Source organism: Pseudorca crassidens, chromosome 16 (assembly GCF_039906515.1).
Source record: "Pseudorca crassidens isolate mPseCra1 chromosome 16, mPseCra1.hap1, whole genome shotgun sequence".
Lineage (NCBI taxonomy): Eukaryota > Metazoa > Chordata > Mammalia > Artiodactyla > Delphinidae > Pseudorca > Pseudorca crassidens.
Window position 1 is genome coordinate 48581922 of NC_090311.1, and position 14669 is coordinate 48596590.

Genomic DNA, 14669 nt, shown 5'->3' on the forward strand with positions numbered 1-14669 from the left:
TCAGAGGACCCAATGGACAAGGTGGGAAGAGATTGTATATCACCTGGGTAAGACTAGGCACTGTGGCCCCAAACTGTTGAATAAGCCTGGTCTTGTAGACACCTGTCTGCCCCTCTACCCTTGGTGTTCACAGATTACATATCTCCTAGGGTCTCCTAGATTTGTTTTATCTTGCAAGGACTAGTCCATTCCTGACTCCAACCTGGCCTCTTCCTCTAAATACCCCCAAAGTCTCAACCAGATTCTTACTTTTCCAGGCAGGCCTGAACCTCTGGCTTAAAAGGACAGCAAAACTATAGGGTTCCTCTACATGGCCTGATATTAAGGGCCCAGGATAGTACATGCTTCATGCCTGTGACCTTTGGAGAAAGACAGACACCTAAGTAGCTGGGTGATCTTTGGCAAATCATTTATCTTTGACAGTGTTCCTTAAGTTTCCCATCAGCAGAGTGGCTGGATAATAGAACCAAAATCCCTGAAAAGGAGATGTAGGGAAATCTGCATCGTAAACTCAGCACCTGGAAGCCTGCTCACCTGTTTTCTCACATGCTCTCCTGAGGCTCTACTACATGACAGTAGAGACAGTAATGTCACTACCACACTATCGTTTGCCCTGCAAGTGAAATACTTGAAACTGAATCACCCTGGCATCCTGGCTTGGGTGAGCAGCAGTCAGAGGGAGATTGGCTTTCAGAGCAGGTGACAACCCAGAGGCCTGCCTCCTGTCACCGTAGCTAGGCAGTCAGCTAACACCACCTCACTGTTGGGATGGATCTTTCTCCCAGCAGCACATCCCACTGCCTCCTGCCTAGGAGGAGAGCCCAAGCAGATCTTCACTGACATTCAATAGCCTTGTTCTGCCACTGTTTCCATCTCAAGGATATTAATCTCTAGCCTGCCTACGGCTATCAGAATTCTTTTTCAACACTTCCAATACATACACTCATCATAGCCATTTTCCAGACTTACTAGAAAGAGGCACAAAACTCTAATATGACCAAAACTCCACATGCCTGGTTTTCTGTATCTACTTTTGAGAACTATGGAAACACGGAATAGAGGATAATTGACTTATGTGAGAGGGTATATGATTCATGGTAAGTCTATTTTTTTTGCGGTACGCGGGCCTGTCACTGTTGTGGCCTCTCGCATTGCGGAGCACAGGCTCCAGATGCGCAGGCTCAGCGGCCGTGGCTCACGGGCCCAGCCGCTCCGCGGCATGTGGGAACTTCCCGGACCGGCGCACGAACCCGCGTCCCCTGCATTGGCAGGCGGACTCTCAACCACTGTGCCACCAGGGAAGCCCCATAAGTCTGTTTTTTTACATTTTCCTTCAATAAATATTTACTGACCTTCTATAGCAACTTCTATAGATTCTGTCTATCTAATAAAGATATAATGCAAGGTCACAAATTTACTTTTTCTAGTAGCCACATTAAAAAAGGTAAAAAGGAGATGAAATTAACTTTAATAACATATTCTACTTAACACAATATATTCAAAATATTATTATTTCAACCTTTTATCAGTATAACAATTGAGATACTTTATATACACAATTTTTGTACTAAGCCTTGGAAACCCAGTGCTTTGTATTTCCAGAACATCTCAGGTTGGACTAGCCACATTTCCAGTGCTTGGTGGACACACACAGCTGGACAGTGCAGTACCGTGCTGGATGCTGAGGATGAGCAGGTGGACAAGGTCTCTGACATCATACCGCTGACAGTCTAGTGTGGGAGACAGATAGTAGTCAACAAATCATTTTGGAGAGTGATAGGCGTTATTGAGAAAATAATACACCCGTATTATACAGAGACTGGGAGGCAGATTTAGATTGCCTGGGTAGTCGGAAAAGCCTTTCTGAGGCTGCGACCCAAATGAGGAGGCATTAACCATCAATTATCTATTGCCACAATAATGCTGTATAACAAGCCACTTCAAAACTCACAGGCTTACTATAATAGCTAGTTATTATTGCTCATGAGTCTACAAGTCAGCTGGGCAGTTCTTCTGGGCCCAGGTGGGCTCACACATGCATCTGTGAGCAGCTGCAGGTCAGGTGGGTGGCTATGCTGATCCTGGCTGGGCTTGCCTGTTTGGGGTCTGCTGGCTGTTGACTGGTATAGGATGTCCTCAGCTCTTTTCCATATAGCTTCTCATCCTCCAGCAGGCTAGCCCAGGCCTGTTCTCATGGTGGAGGCAGGGATCCAAGAGAGAATGTGGAAGCATTCAAGGTTTATGAAGGCTCAGGCTCAGAACTATTTATCACTTCTGCCACATTCTTTTGGCAGAAGCAAGTTACAAGGCCAGCCCAGATTCTGGGAGGAATTGGAAAGACACATTGCAAGAGGTGTGTGTACAGGGAGGGGTGGAAAATTCAGGCAATTTTGGCAATTCATCTCCCATATTACTTAAAAAGCTTTCAACACCATCAGGAAGTTATAACAATGCTAAACTCTATGTGCCCAAAAAAATATCCTAAAAACATAAAAACAGAAATAGAATTGTAGGGAGAAACTGACAAAATTCCTCTTACAGTGGGAGGTTTCAAGATACCTTTTGCAATTATTGGTAGTTCAAGCACACAAACAATAAGTAAAGATATGGAAGAGTTCAACATAATTTACGAGGTATTTAGTTCACAAATATTTTCAGCATGCTTTCTGTGTGTGAGGCACTATTCTAGGTGTGCTGGGCATATATGGGTGAAAAGTCAACAATCCCTGTCCTCATAGAGTTTATATTCTAGTGGAAGGAAACAAACAGACAAGTTAATATGTAAAACAAACATGATTACTATGGTGAAAGACCAGAGGGAAAGGATATGGAGTGTGGGGATAGCAGGGTGAGGGGTTTAACTTAAATAGCATGGTCAGTGTAGACGCTACTGAGGAGACACTGGAGCGAAGACCTGAGTGGTGAGGGCTTGAGTCCTGTGCTTATCTCTAGGACCAGTGGAGGGAACAGCAGTACAAAGACCCTGAGGCAGTAGCTGGGAGGTTCTAGTAGTAGACAGAGGCAGGCTTGGCAAAGTGGGAAGGGATAGGAGTTGTCAGGGGCCAGATCATGCAGGGCCTTATAGGCCATTGTAAGGATTTTGGATTTTAGTTTTCGTGATGGGAAGTCCCAGGAGGGTTTTTGTTGAGGGAGAAGGGTATCATAGAGCATTAGGGGTGAGGACCTTGGGGAGAAGAGGGCTGTTTCCAGACAAGAGTCAGGTAGCCAGACCTTTAGAGATGACTGGGTACCAATCCTTGTCAGGCAGCCTGTCCCCAGGGAATTTCCCTTGCTTTGTCTTTCAGTTACCTAGACAGCAGTTTATTCCCCAAAGGATGTCACTATCTACAGAGAACATGTTCCAATTATCCCAGAAAACAAGGTAATTGGGATTGTAGTAATATTCATCGCCTCAATTCTCAGAATGAAAACCTATCCAAAGCAAGAACAAAAGGTAGCTCCAGAAAGCACTCCCTCCCACTTGGGAAAACCCAGTCATCAACTTATGGAGCCACAATTTATGTGAAACTGTTGTTAGTTTCAAGTCACTTTCTTTTTATGATATAATCTTACATTGAAAAAAGAAAGAAATGGGGCCATTTATTCAACAAATATTTACTGAGCACCTACTATGTGCCACACTCTTCCAGGTGCAAGGGATACAGCAGAAAACAAGACCGGCAAAGATCTCTAACCTCATACGGAAGATAAACACGCAAAATATGTGATATGTTGGATGAGGAGATAAATGCCCTGAAGAAAAATAAGGGGGGGAATAGTGAACATTTGAGAGTGGGTGTGTTACAATTTAAAATAGGCTAGTCAGGGGGACATTAGTTAAAAAAGTCCTATCAGCCCAATATTCCTCGGAACAGAGAGAAGGGTTGCAGAGTGTCAGAGAGATAAAGGCAGGGCAGGGCCCATCTTGTAATACAACCGCTACAATGTTAAGGGTATGATTTATAATTTTATTCCACATTCCATGAAAAGGAAAAATTTCCTCTAGCCGATGTGGTAATTTCTGACCTCTAGTTCTTGGAACTGAATTATATAAGTTGTAGTACATTTTACTACACATTATCAGAGAAAGACTGCATAGCTCTATTTAGCAACTCCAGTTCTGACAGTTCCCATGACTGGGCTAAAACAAAGGCACAACAATGGCAGAATAGATTATTCTATTAGTTTTCTTTGTGGGATTTTCTTTTTTCAGCTAGAGTCCATCTGAGTGGAACTCAAGGTAGTGGGGATGCTGTGCTCCTCTAGGCAGCATACAGGGACAGCCTGCAGCATCAAAGGGTACACGCTTGCCTTAGATCCTTTTCAGTTTCTGAAATACATAGGAAATTTAATGGAAAAAAAATCAGACATCTGAGAGCTTTGCATAGAGGCATTCTAGCAAAGAAAAAAGCACCTACTGGGTATGTATGTGCACAGATTCAAATGAAGTGAAGAGAACCAACCTAGGGGGTGGGAATGGGGAATGGGCAGGAGTATAAGTTGAGGGAACTAAGAAAACAAAAGCAATAAAATATAAAAAAAACCCAAAAAGCTGCTTGCCGATGTGTTATCCACACTGGAATCCAGTTCACTCACTCTGGTAGGGAACTCAGGGCCATGGCAAGGGAATGGGGTGGAGCCTTCAGAGCATTTGTTAGCCTCAGTGGAACCAGGGAGGTAAAGGGTAAAGTGGTGGTACAGCTTGCAAATCCACAGTCTGAACCTCCTCTAGGAGGGGCCCTGGAATGGGCAGGCTCTCCTGTCTTTAGTGTGGGACACATGAGGGTGGAGAGCCCTAGCACAGCTCTTTTCGGTATTCATACACCAAGCTTCCACAGACTTAACACACACACACACAATTTATTTTTCAAATCATGTACTGGATTCAAGATCTGAAAGTAATAATGGGTCCTGAATGCTTAAGAAAAAGTTTGATTTCCTCATTAGTTACAACACCTGGAGCAAATGCCAACGTTTCCATTACCTCACTTGTAAAATAAAGATAACAGGTAGAGATGCAAATGAAGACTTCCTCAAGAGCCTGATATCATATCTGATGCATAGTAGGTTCTTAATGTTCTCCCCCATCCTAACAAAAAGAATTAGATTACTGTCAAATGCTATGGGTATACTTTAAAACAGTACTTGTTAACCTTTAACATGTGGACCAATCACCTGGGGGAATCCTGTTAAAGTACAGATTCTGATTCAGGGGAGTTGGGGAGGGGACAAGGATTCTTGCATTACCCAAAAGGCTTCCAGGTTCTGACTATGCTGGGGGGTCACTCTTGGAGTAGCAAGAATGAACATTAAGTTCCATTACTTAACACAACGACCACACAAAAAGCCCTCAAAAGGAGCTCCACGGACTAGCTATTTCTTTAAAAATTTTACTTTTCCACTTCAGCTTCATGCAAAGTCACTGACCCAGCTAAGTGCCCAGCACCAGCCAGGCCAGGGCATAATGAGCTTTGTGAGGGCATCATTTGGTCCCGGAGGGTTCACAGCACCCTTTTACAGAAAGATCCTGCAACTGTCTCCCCACCACTTTCAGCTTTTTGATCTTAGCCTTTGCCTCTGATGATAATTACCCCTTAATTAGCACCCACCACCATGTCATCTAAATAATTATAGTAAGTGCAGCTTGCACCTCTGCTGGCAGTCTTCAAACAAACTGATAAAACAAGATCCTATGCCAATGTTTTTTTTCTTTTTGCGGTATGCGGGCCTCTCACTGTTGTGGCCTCTCCCGTTGCGGAGCACAGGCTCCGGACGCGCAGGTACAGCGGCCATGGCTCACGGGCCCAGCCACTCCGCGGCATGTGGGATCTTCCCAGACCGGGACACGAACCCGTGTCCCCTGCATCGGCAGGCGGACTCTCAACCACTGTGCCACCAGGGAAGCCCCTATGCCAATTTTTAAAAAGACAAAACTGACCCAAATAAAAGTCACATGCCGTGGAACACGCAGACTCATTACAACTTCCATTAGAATAAGCTACTTGAGTTGGTTTTGAAAAAAAAAAAATTATATAGTGAAGCCCTAACCCCCATGTGAGGGCATTTGGAGGTAGGGCCTTTGGGATGTTATTAGTTTATGAGGGTAGAACCACTATATGAAGAGACAAAAATCATCTCTCTCTACCATGTGAAGAAACAGCAAGAAGGCAGCCATCTGCAAGCCAGGAAGAGAGTCCTCACCAGGAAGAGAATCAACTTGCACCTTGATCTTGGACTTCCTAGCCTTCAGAATGTGAGAAATAAATTTCTACTGTTTAAGCCAAAAAAAAAAAAAAAAGAAAAAAGTTGGTTTTGATACAATCAAGTATTGATATATTTGGGAAATTGTAAATGTCGGAATGTAAATTTTGCAAGCAGTTGTGCAAAAGTAAAACAATTCAGCCATACTAAAATCCACTTTAAATTCCTGTTGGGAAGGGCTACAGGATGTCTGAACTATTTTTTCTGTTTGTAGTTGCCCGAATATATTGGAGGAGTTTGGTAACTTCTGGTGCATTCAAAAGCAAATTACCTTTTGTGGAGGAAGAGGCGGGCTTTTCAAATAAAGCAATTAGTAGTTTTCTAATTTCCCAAGTGGATCTCCATTCACCGCCTACCTAACAGCAGTGCCATCCGAGCCCAAAGAATCATGTACATCTCTTAGGAGGAACCAATTGTGCTACTCTTAACGTGGTTTTCCTTCCGCAGCCTTAAAAACAAAAAAGGAAAACTAAAACTTTCCGAGTTTCTGAAGAGGTAATACATTGACACGGAAAAAACTTCGAACAGCACAAAATGGTGTATAAAGAAAAATAAATGATCTCCCATCATCCGCCACCTCCCTGTCCTCCCCAGAGGCAATCACTGGTTAAATTTTTTATTATGGAAAATTTCAGATATATAGGTAGAGATATTGGAATGAGCCCGTGTATAACACAGCATCAGCAATGGAAAACACCCCACTGGCTTGGTTTATCCTCCTTCCATCAGTTTTTGTAGGAGTTATTTTAAAATAAATCCCAGACACTGGATCATTTTATCTGTCAAAACTTTTAGTATTTCGTCTTTTTTTTTTTCCTTTCTCTCCTTCACATAACCACATTACCGTCATCACACCCAACAAGGTTAACGATAATTCCTTAATACCATCCAATATTCTCAGGGGTCACTTTTAACGGGTTCGGGATGGACAGAGGGAGAAAGAACTACGAAGGTAAGGACCGAGGGGATACAGGTGGCACAATAAAGAGCCGAGCTGACATCGCTCCAGGCCGCGACCGTGGATCGGTTGCCCAGCTCCCCGGGCCTCCCAGTTCCCGCTGTCATTAACTGCGCAGGTACAGCACCGGCCAGGACGGGTCGAGGGCCGCACGGAGCCGCGAGCTCCCAGCCTCCCGGCTCCCAGGCGGCGACCCTAGCAGGCCAGGCGCAGCTGTACAACCCACCGTCCCCTGACACCGGCGAGTCCCTGGAGGGGAAACGATTGACACAGCTGCCTGCACTGCGCCCCCGGCCCTCCCCCGTGGCACCTGCGTCTCCCGGCAGGGCCAGCAGCTGGAACTTGCTCCGGAGCCCGGGCCGTCCGGGTCCGCCGCCACCTCTCCTCCCGCTGCCAGCTCCCGCGCCGAGCTCTCAGCGCCGCGACCTCGCGGACCCGGACTACAACTCCCGTCGGGCCCCGCGGTCGGCCCAATGGCGGGCGCCGGAGCATGCGGGGCGCGGCGCCTGCGCGGCGGTTTGAGTAAGCAGCTGCGCGATTGGCTGCGGGGTCGGGCGGCCGCGCGGGGCCTGTGGGAAGCGGAGTGACGGAGCGAGCCGCTGTTGGAGGAAGGAGGTGGGGGCCGGGAGCGCAAATGGCGTTGAGATGGTTCAGGGCCCTGTTCAAACTCTAGCGCTGACCATTCACCGACGGAAGCGGCGGCGCAGGAGGCGGCGGCGGCCCATTGGGGGCACGTAGCGGGCTCTGGTACCAGCTCCGGCGGCGGCGGTAGCCAGGGAGGCCTAGGCCCGGGCCCGGCCGGCGGCGCTCGAGGCGGGGAGGGAAGTTGCGGTGCCGCCTCTCCTCCCCCCCCTCCACCGGGTTTCCTATTTACCGAGAGCGGAGTCGCGGGTTCTGACGGTGGCGGAGCCCTTTGCCTCTCTTCGCTCACCAGCCGGCCCCGTTCTCCCGCGCGGGGCTCCGGCGCCCGCCCGTGGGCCGTTGGGAGCGGGAGAGGCGGAGGCGGCCCGAGGCTAAAGCACTCGCCAGGCGCCGAGGGTAAGTGAGGTCTCGGGTGGCTGCCTAGGCCCGGAGCTTGCCGAGGGTGGGGGAGGCAGGGGTCCGGGAGGGGGTGATGGAAGTCTCTGTACCTCACCCACCCGGCCTCTGAGGAAGTTGGGCAGGGGAACGATCTGAAGAACTCTTTTCCCTTTTATTCTGAGTTCTTTCTGGGCTACGGCTGATTTAGTTCCCTCCCCAGGCACGGTCAAGTGCGTTGGTTTCAGGCCGGAATTTTTTGCCGCCTTTCCTCCGCCCCTGGCCGCCGCGGAGGCCTTCCACTGCCCTGGGGATTCGGTGGCAGAGGCTTCCGGGGCGTCGGAAGCAACATCCCTTTCCTGGGAGGTGGGGGTGGGGAGGAGAAAAGTTGCGTGAGCTTCCCCGGGAGGGGGGCCGCCTCTCCCCGCCACCTCCTCGCGCACCGCCGCCCCCAGGTGAGGATTTCTGGGTGATGAGGTTTGGCTTTTCCGGCTTTCATTCCGTCGTGGAAGCCCCTAAGCCCTTGGAGATCTGAAAGACGCTGGATTTGGTTGGGGGTTAAGTGTGAGGACCTTTTATCCTAGCGCACTTCCCAGAAAATTCGACCTGGCTTTGGGCTGGGGCAAAGGCCCACCGACAGAAAAGACTTACTTGTGAATCATTCTTTCCTTTTTGGTTAGGGTAATCTTTGGCGTTTGAAGCCTGAGCAAGATAGCCTGTGTTCTTGAAGTATACTGAAAGTACAATGTCACATACGTCTACACACTTGTTTTTGAATTTCTGTGTGCTTTACACTCGAGGCTTGGATAATGCCATCACAATAGTTTGTCTAGTGACTTTAAAAAAAAAAGACGTGGAAAACTGTAAAGACAGTCAAAGGTAGGGGATATTGTGTAATGAACTCCCATGTATTCATCTTTCAGATTCAACAGTTATTAACTCTAAACCAAATTTTTCTCATCTATGCACTTTCCATTCCACACCCCTTCAAGTTAGAGAATCACTGACATTATTGCATCAGTATTTCAGTATATATTTGTTAAAGACATGGGTTTTTTAAAAAAAACATAAGCATGATTTTCTTGTAACTTGAAATAATTCACTCCTTAATATCAAATATTCATCTGCAGACTTTCAAGTTGTAACAGTTAATGCTTTATGGTTCTCGGACCACTTTTGCCATGAGTTTTTCTGGTATGGGCCTAAAGTAGCCCAAGTCTAGATTTTTGGTTTGGCCTTTAGTCAGCATTTTTAGGTAATTACCGTGTTAGTGTATCCAAAACATTCCAGCTTTGTTGGTGTATGTGTAAATATAGATCTGTAGATCAGGGCTTTACATCCCAGGAGGAATGAAAAGAAATGAATTATTTTGTGTTTCTTGTACCTGCTAAATATACTTAGTTTTTTTAGCTATTCTTAACAAGAAAGACAAGATTTTTTAGTGTAAATCTACAGTAGAAGGGGAAATAGATTTCCCAAAGGAGAAAGTTTTGTGAGATGTTAAAAGATTTTCGAACAATTACAAATTATTTTCTCTTAAAGCAGATGTGTATGATGACTAAATTAAGTATTATTTTGTCCAATTAGAATTGGCTTCTAACCAAAATATTAGAGGGGAAATTGCTTTACTAAATATATATATGCACACATGCATATATCAAACTGAGTTTATAGGGATTCCCTATAAATTGGGAGAATTTAAGTTGATAAAGGGAAACATAAACTACAGATTAAAACATTGAAAAGTATAGGTCAAAATATCATTCTGATGGTTGTATTGTGTAAGAAATGGATAAGGATTGATAGTGTTTAAGAAGTACTTTAACTTGTTTTAAAAATGTTTGACTCTTGATTTACTGCCCTGAAATTTTTGTCCTAGTACTTAGTATGTAGATAAATCAGATGAATCAATTTATCCTATCTTCAAGCAAAGAGGAAAATAAAGTTACATGTTTCTATTGCTTCTTTTAATAATCCATGGACCAGTCATTGTAATATGCTGGAGTTCACTAGCTCCAGCAAATGAGCACAGCACTATGGAGACAAGGAAGGTAGAAGAAATACGGTTTCTTGCACTAAGGGAGATGACCAAGTAAGGAATATTTTTCAAGTCATAATTCATATTACATTAGGCCAAAAATCAGGTTTTTAAGGATGGGTTAAAAGCTGCAGGTTCTAATATGTGGGAAAATAGCACCATTTTTCTGACTTTTTCCCCCTTATATGAGTAAGTGCTCTGAAATTTCAAGGAACTATATTTAGTCAATTATTTGACATCTCTAAAATCCTGAAAAAAATTAACATTTTGTGCTTAAGATTTTATATTAAGGGTAATTAGCCTATTCAGATTATTTTTTATGGTAAAAGTGATATGAGAATAATAAGTAGATGAATTTGAAACTTTTAAAGAAATCAGTGTTCCAGTATAAGTTGGTTTTGTGAATGCTGGCTTATAAGTTGGTTAGTTGTTAGGCTTTCTTATTCTGAAACTAGCAAATGAATATGTACTCGTAAAAAAGATTAACAGAAGTATGTAGAGTAAAAAATGAGCCCCTCTCTGTATACTCCCTCCCCTTATTTAACCGTTTTTAAAGATTTGTACCTTGAATGTGGAAAAGCCATATGGGGAGAAAAGCCATATTTACTTGTTAAATATTTGGTGATTATATATTTTCTTACTTTTTTTTTCACAGAGAATATGAAACAGGTGTCAAAATGACATCCAGATTTGGGAAAACATACAGTAGGAAAGGAGGAAATGGCAGTTCAAAGTTTGATGAAGTCTTTTCCAACAAACGGACCACCCTTAGCACAAAGTGGGGAGAGACCACATTTATGGCTAAATTAGGACAGAAGAGGCCCAATTTCAAACCGGATATCCAAGAAATTCCGAAGAAACCTAAGATGGAAGAAGAAGACACTGGAGATCCTTTTGGATTTGACAGTGATGACGAGTCTCTACCAGTTTCTTCAAAGAATTTAGCCCAGGGTAAAGGTTCCTCTTATTCAGAATCTAGTGAAGCTGCTCAGCTGGAAGACGTCACTTCTGTACTTGAAACTAATAGCAAAATTAGTCATGTGATGGGTGAAGACATTGTTGTATCTGATAAATGCTTACGTTTGGAGGATACTTTGCTTGGGAAAGAAAAGAGCACAAACCGTGTCTTAGATGATGATGCAAGCAGAAGTAGCTGTGCTAAATTAATTACTTCAGGTAAGTTTTGATTTTCTTTATTCTGAGCCAGGAGAGCTTTGTGTAAGCTAATATTTAGTTAAATGATTTTGATTTAGATTCTGAAATATTACACCTCTTGGGGTTTTTTTTCTGCATTAATAATTAATGGGGACCAAAGATAATTTTGTAGAAGAGATTTAAGAAATTAAAGAAACCAATTAGGAGTTGAAATTTTACTTAAGCAACTTGGAAATTAATGTTTCCAGACTGTACCCACAGTACATTTTGGGAGTGATCTTTCATTAATCCTTAACTCCAATTGAAGTAAGAAACATCTTTTTGTTGTGTTGGGATTGCACAGTATCTCATTTCTATTACTGTGGAGGATTTGGATGGTTACTGATAATGAAACTGAGATGAGCGTTTACAATGAGGATTAAGTTTAGGAGTTAACACTTTCTTCCAAAACTAGGAAGATTAAGGAAGTATGGAGTGGAAACAAAGAATTGAGCAAATTGAAATTAGTTTGGAGTCTGGTGCCAGTAGCAACTTGTATTAATAGATTTTCATCCACAAAACCAGTTGTATTTTTAAAATGTTAATTTGTAAACCTGGCATCTAGTGTTTGTTCTTAAAACAATGTATTTTATCAGTTGTACCCCAACTCGTTTTTTGTTTTTTTTTTTGCGGTACTTGGGCCTCTCACTGTTGTGGCCTCTCCCGGCACGAACCCATGTCCCCTGCATCGGCAGGTGGACTCTCAACCACTGCGCCACCAGGGAAGCCCCTAACTCGTTTATGTAAAGGATTTAAGACTTACAATAATAAATGATAAAAAGTGCAATTAACTAAAAGACTGAAGAGCTTAGATTGGAGATGGCAAGGGAGACAGCCTGCGTGCCTTATCAGCAATAGGATAAGGATTGCACTGTGGTCTAAAACAAACCTTAGTTCTTGACTTCCTGACAAAATTTAGTGATAATAAAAGGTTACATAGGGACTTCCCTGGCAGTCCAGTGGTTAAGACTTGGCGCTTCCATTGCAAGGGGCTCGGTCGGGTTCGATCACTGGTGAGGGAACTAAGATCCCGCATGCTGCGCAGCCTTTAAAAAAAAAGTTACAGAGAGCTCATATTTTAAAAGGAGGTAAAGACAAAACTTTCCTATTTCGGAATTCTGTAGAGGAATTTGTCCTTTGGGGGCTTACTATAAGGCACCTCAAATACTTTGCCTTGCATAGTTTTACAAAAAATCCTGAACATTTTTCACTCTTTTTCTCACCCTTGGATGAGAGGATGAGCCAGCTGTTACTGTCATTCCCTTGGTCCTCCTGGTTAATTCTGATTTGGCTCTTCTTATCCTTTTCCTACATTTCTCCTGAAACATTGTTCATAAATTAAGGTTAGGTTAAATTTTCATTAGAAAACAGAGCATAAAAGCTGTTTTCCAGATAAGCTCCTAAAAGTGTATTCTAATCATAGAACCATTGAGCCAAAATGAACTTTAATTCAGCTTTCCTTGTTTTATAGATGAGACTCAAAAAGATTAAGTAACAGTCCAAGTTTGGGTAGTGGCAGAATTGGAATGAGATTCATTTATTGATTTTTTTCAAAACGCACACCTACTTTGTGTCCTCCACTGTGCCAGGCTCTGGGAATGCTGTTCCAGTCAGTTATCCAGTGTTCTAGTCCTCAGTATGGGACAGATAGGCTGGAGGAGGGAAGATGAGGCTGGGGAAGTGGTGAAACTGGTCAAGGTGCGCAGACACAAGCTTTCCCAAGTGCTGTCTTTGGAGGAGAGGGGGGCATCACTGGCAGGCAGAGGGTATCATCAATAGGATAAATGTTTAGGTACAGGGAGAACAGGAACTTGGAAGTGAAATATTCATAGGCAGCAATTGCTTATATAGTTTTGCTCATGTTACATCTATATATATCCAGAGTGCCATTTGAAGTTGTTCACTGGGAACTGGAAACATAATTTTCTGTAGAAATGAGGTATTAGCTTCCCAGTATAATGTAGCTAAATTGTAGTTCTGGTGCTGATACTGTGGACTGACTGGAAATCCAAACTCCATTGTAATGGGTTTGTGAGGGGAAAATATATACTAAAATAGAGAAAATAGATGTTCAAGAACATCTTGTTCCTCTTCCTTCTTTCTTCGCAAGGCACCCTTAGTAGAAAGGGAATGGTGTAGCACTATAAATATTTCTTACTTTCTCCTCTCCCTCACCCATCCAGAGCTGCAGCAACCCTGGTAGCTTGCTGTAGGATAAGAAGGGAACTTTGAAGGAGTGCATTTAATTCTCATGGTCTTATCCTATCCCTAAGATGTAAAAGTTATTGTTCTTATAAACCCTGTATAAGTTCATGTTTATAAGTTGGTTATAGTTCTGAGAATACTTCTATACATGATGAGCTTCCTTTTTTGCCCGTCTTCTCTAAAATTTGGGCATTTCTCTGTGCCTAGACTCTTTTCTTGCATTATGTCTGTCAGATTGTCATTGCCTTTGCTATCATTCAGAAAACCTTCTCATTTTAGCTGAAGTTTAGAAATTCAAACCTAAGGTTTTGATGAAAGGAGTCTCTGTAAATCTAGAGTGGTTCCTAAACCTTTTTTGAATTAGAGATCTTTTGAGAATGATAAAATTTTGGACTTCAGATTAAAGTGCTGTACACCTATTTTGGTCTCAGAAATTCTTTGCAGGTCATGTACAGGAAATTTTATGATTATTCTGTTCAAAGTGCACAAGTCAGTTTCTTTGGTATCCTTCCAGTGGAATGTTCCTGCTCATTCATACCATTTTTGCTGCAGAATTATGTCACATCAGTGAAAAGGACTTATCCAAGCTCAGACTTACTATATCATATCTCCTGGCATTAAGTTTTAAAGTAGATCTCTTTATGGCGTAGTATGTAGTTAATTTTTAGGTACTATTAAAATTCTTTGTTTTAAATATTTCATACCAGATAGTGCTTTTTAAGATTATGGCTTACTTGAAGAGGAAACCCAGAATGAGGTCATGATAAAATATGATGGTTGCTATTTTCCAAATAGGTGCTTGGTGGGTAAGGGAACCAGAAGCAAGATTACAAACTGAATGAGAACTACAGGGAAGGACTGAGTTGCTAAAACATCCTAACCTTGATTTAAGAAAAAAAACTTTTTAGTGTGGAACTTTCAGACACACAAAAATAGAATGTTAAAAAGAACGTCATGTACCTGTTTTCTAGCTTCAACAGTTGTCAGTATATGGCA

The 14669-nt window shown here is 43.1% G+C and overlaps 1 protein-coding gene and 1 long non-coding RNA gene across 5 annotated transcripts in view; one reads left to right on the top strand and one right to left on the bottom strand.

Annotated features, from left to right (window-relative positions):
* Window positions 1–1451: 1451 nt before the first annotated feature.
* Window positions 1452–7654, bottom strand: LOC137209114 (uncharacterized). The gene is made up of 2 exons (XR_010935900.1): window positions 7530–7654; window positions 1452–1730 (listed from the first exon to the last, which is right to left on the bottom strand). It is a non-coding gene; the product is annotated as an uncharacterized lncRNA (long non-coding RNA).
* A 109-nt stretch (window positions 7655–7763) lies between these two features.
* The window catches only part of WAPL (WAPL cohesin release factor), a 75791-nt gene continuing 68885 nt past the window's right edge, over window positions 7764–14669 (top strand). Inside the window, exons 1-2 of one of the 4 annotated variants that reach the window (XM_067710320.1) lie at window positions 7764–7834; window positions 10930–11450. In XM_067710320.1, the coding sequence (XP_067566421.1) occupies window positions 10952–11450 (499 nt within the window). In that variant the 5' untranslated portion in view covers window positions 7764–7834; window positions 10930–10951. Of the gene's footprint in view, window positions 7835–7959; window positions 8258–8536; window positions 8692–10929; window positions 11451–14669 lie in introns of those variants that run through there. The other 3 variants (XM_067710318.1, XM_067710319.1, XM_067710317.1) reach the window with 3 other exon arrangements.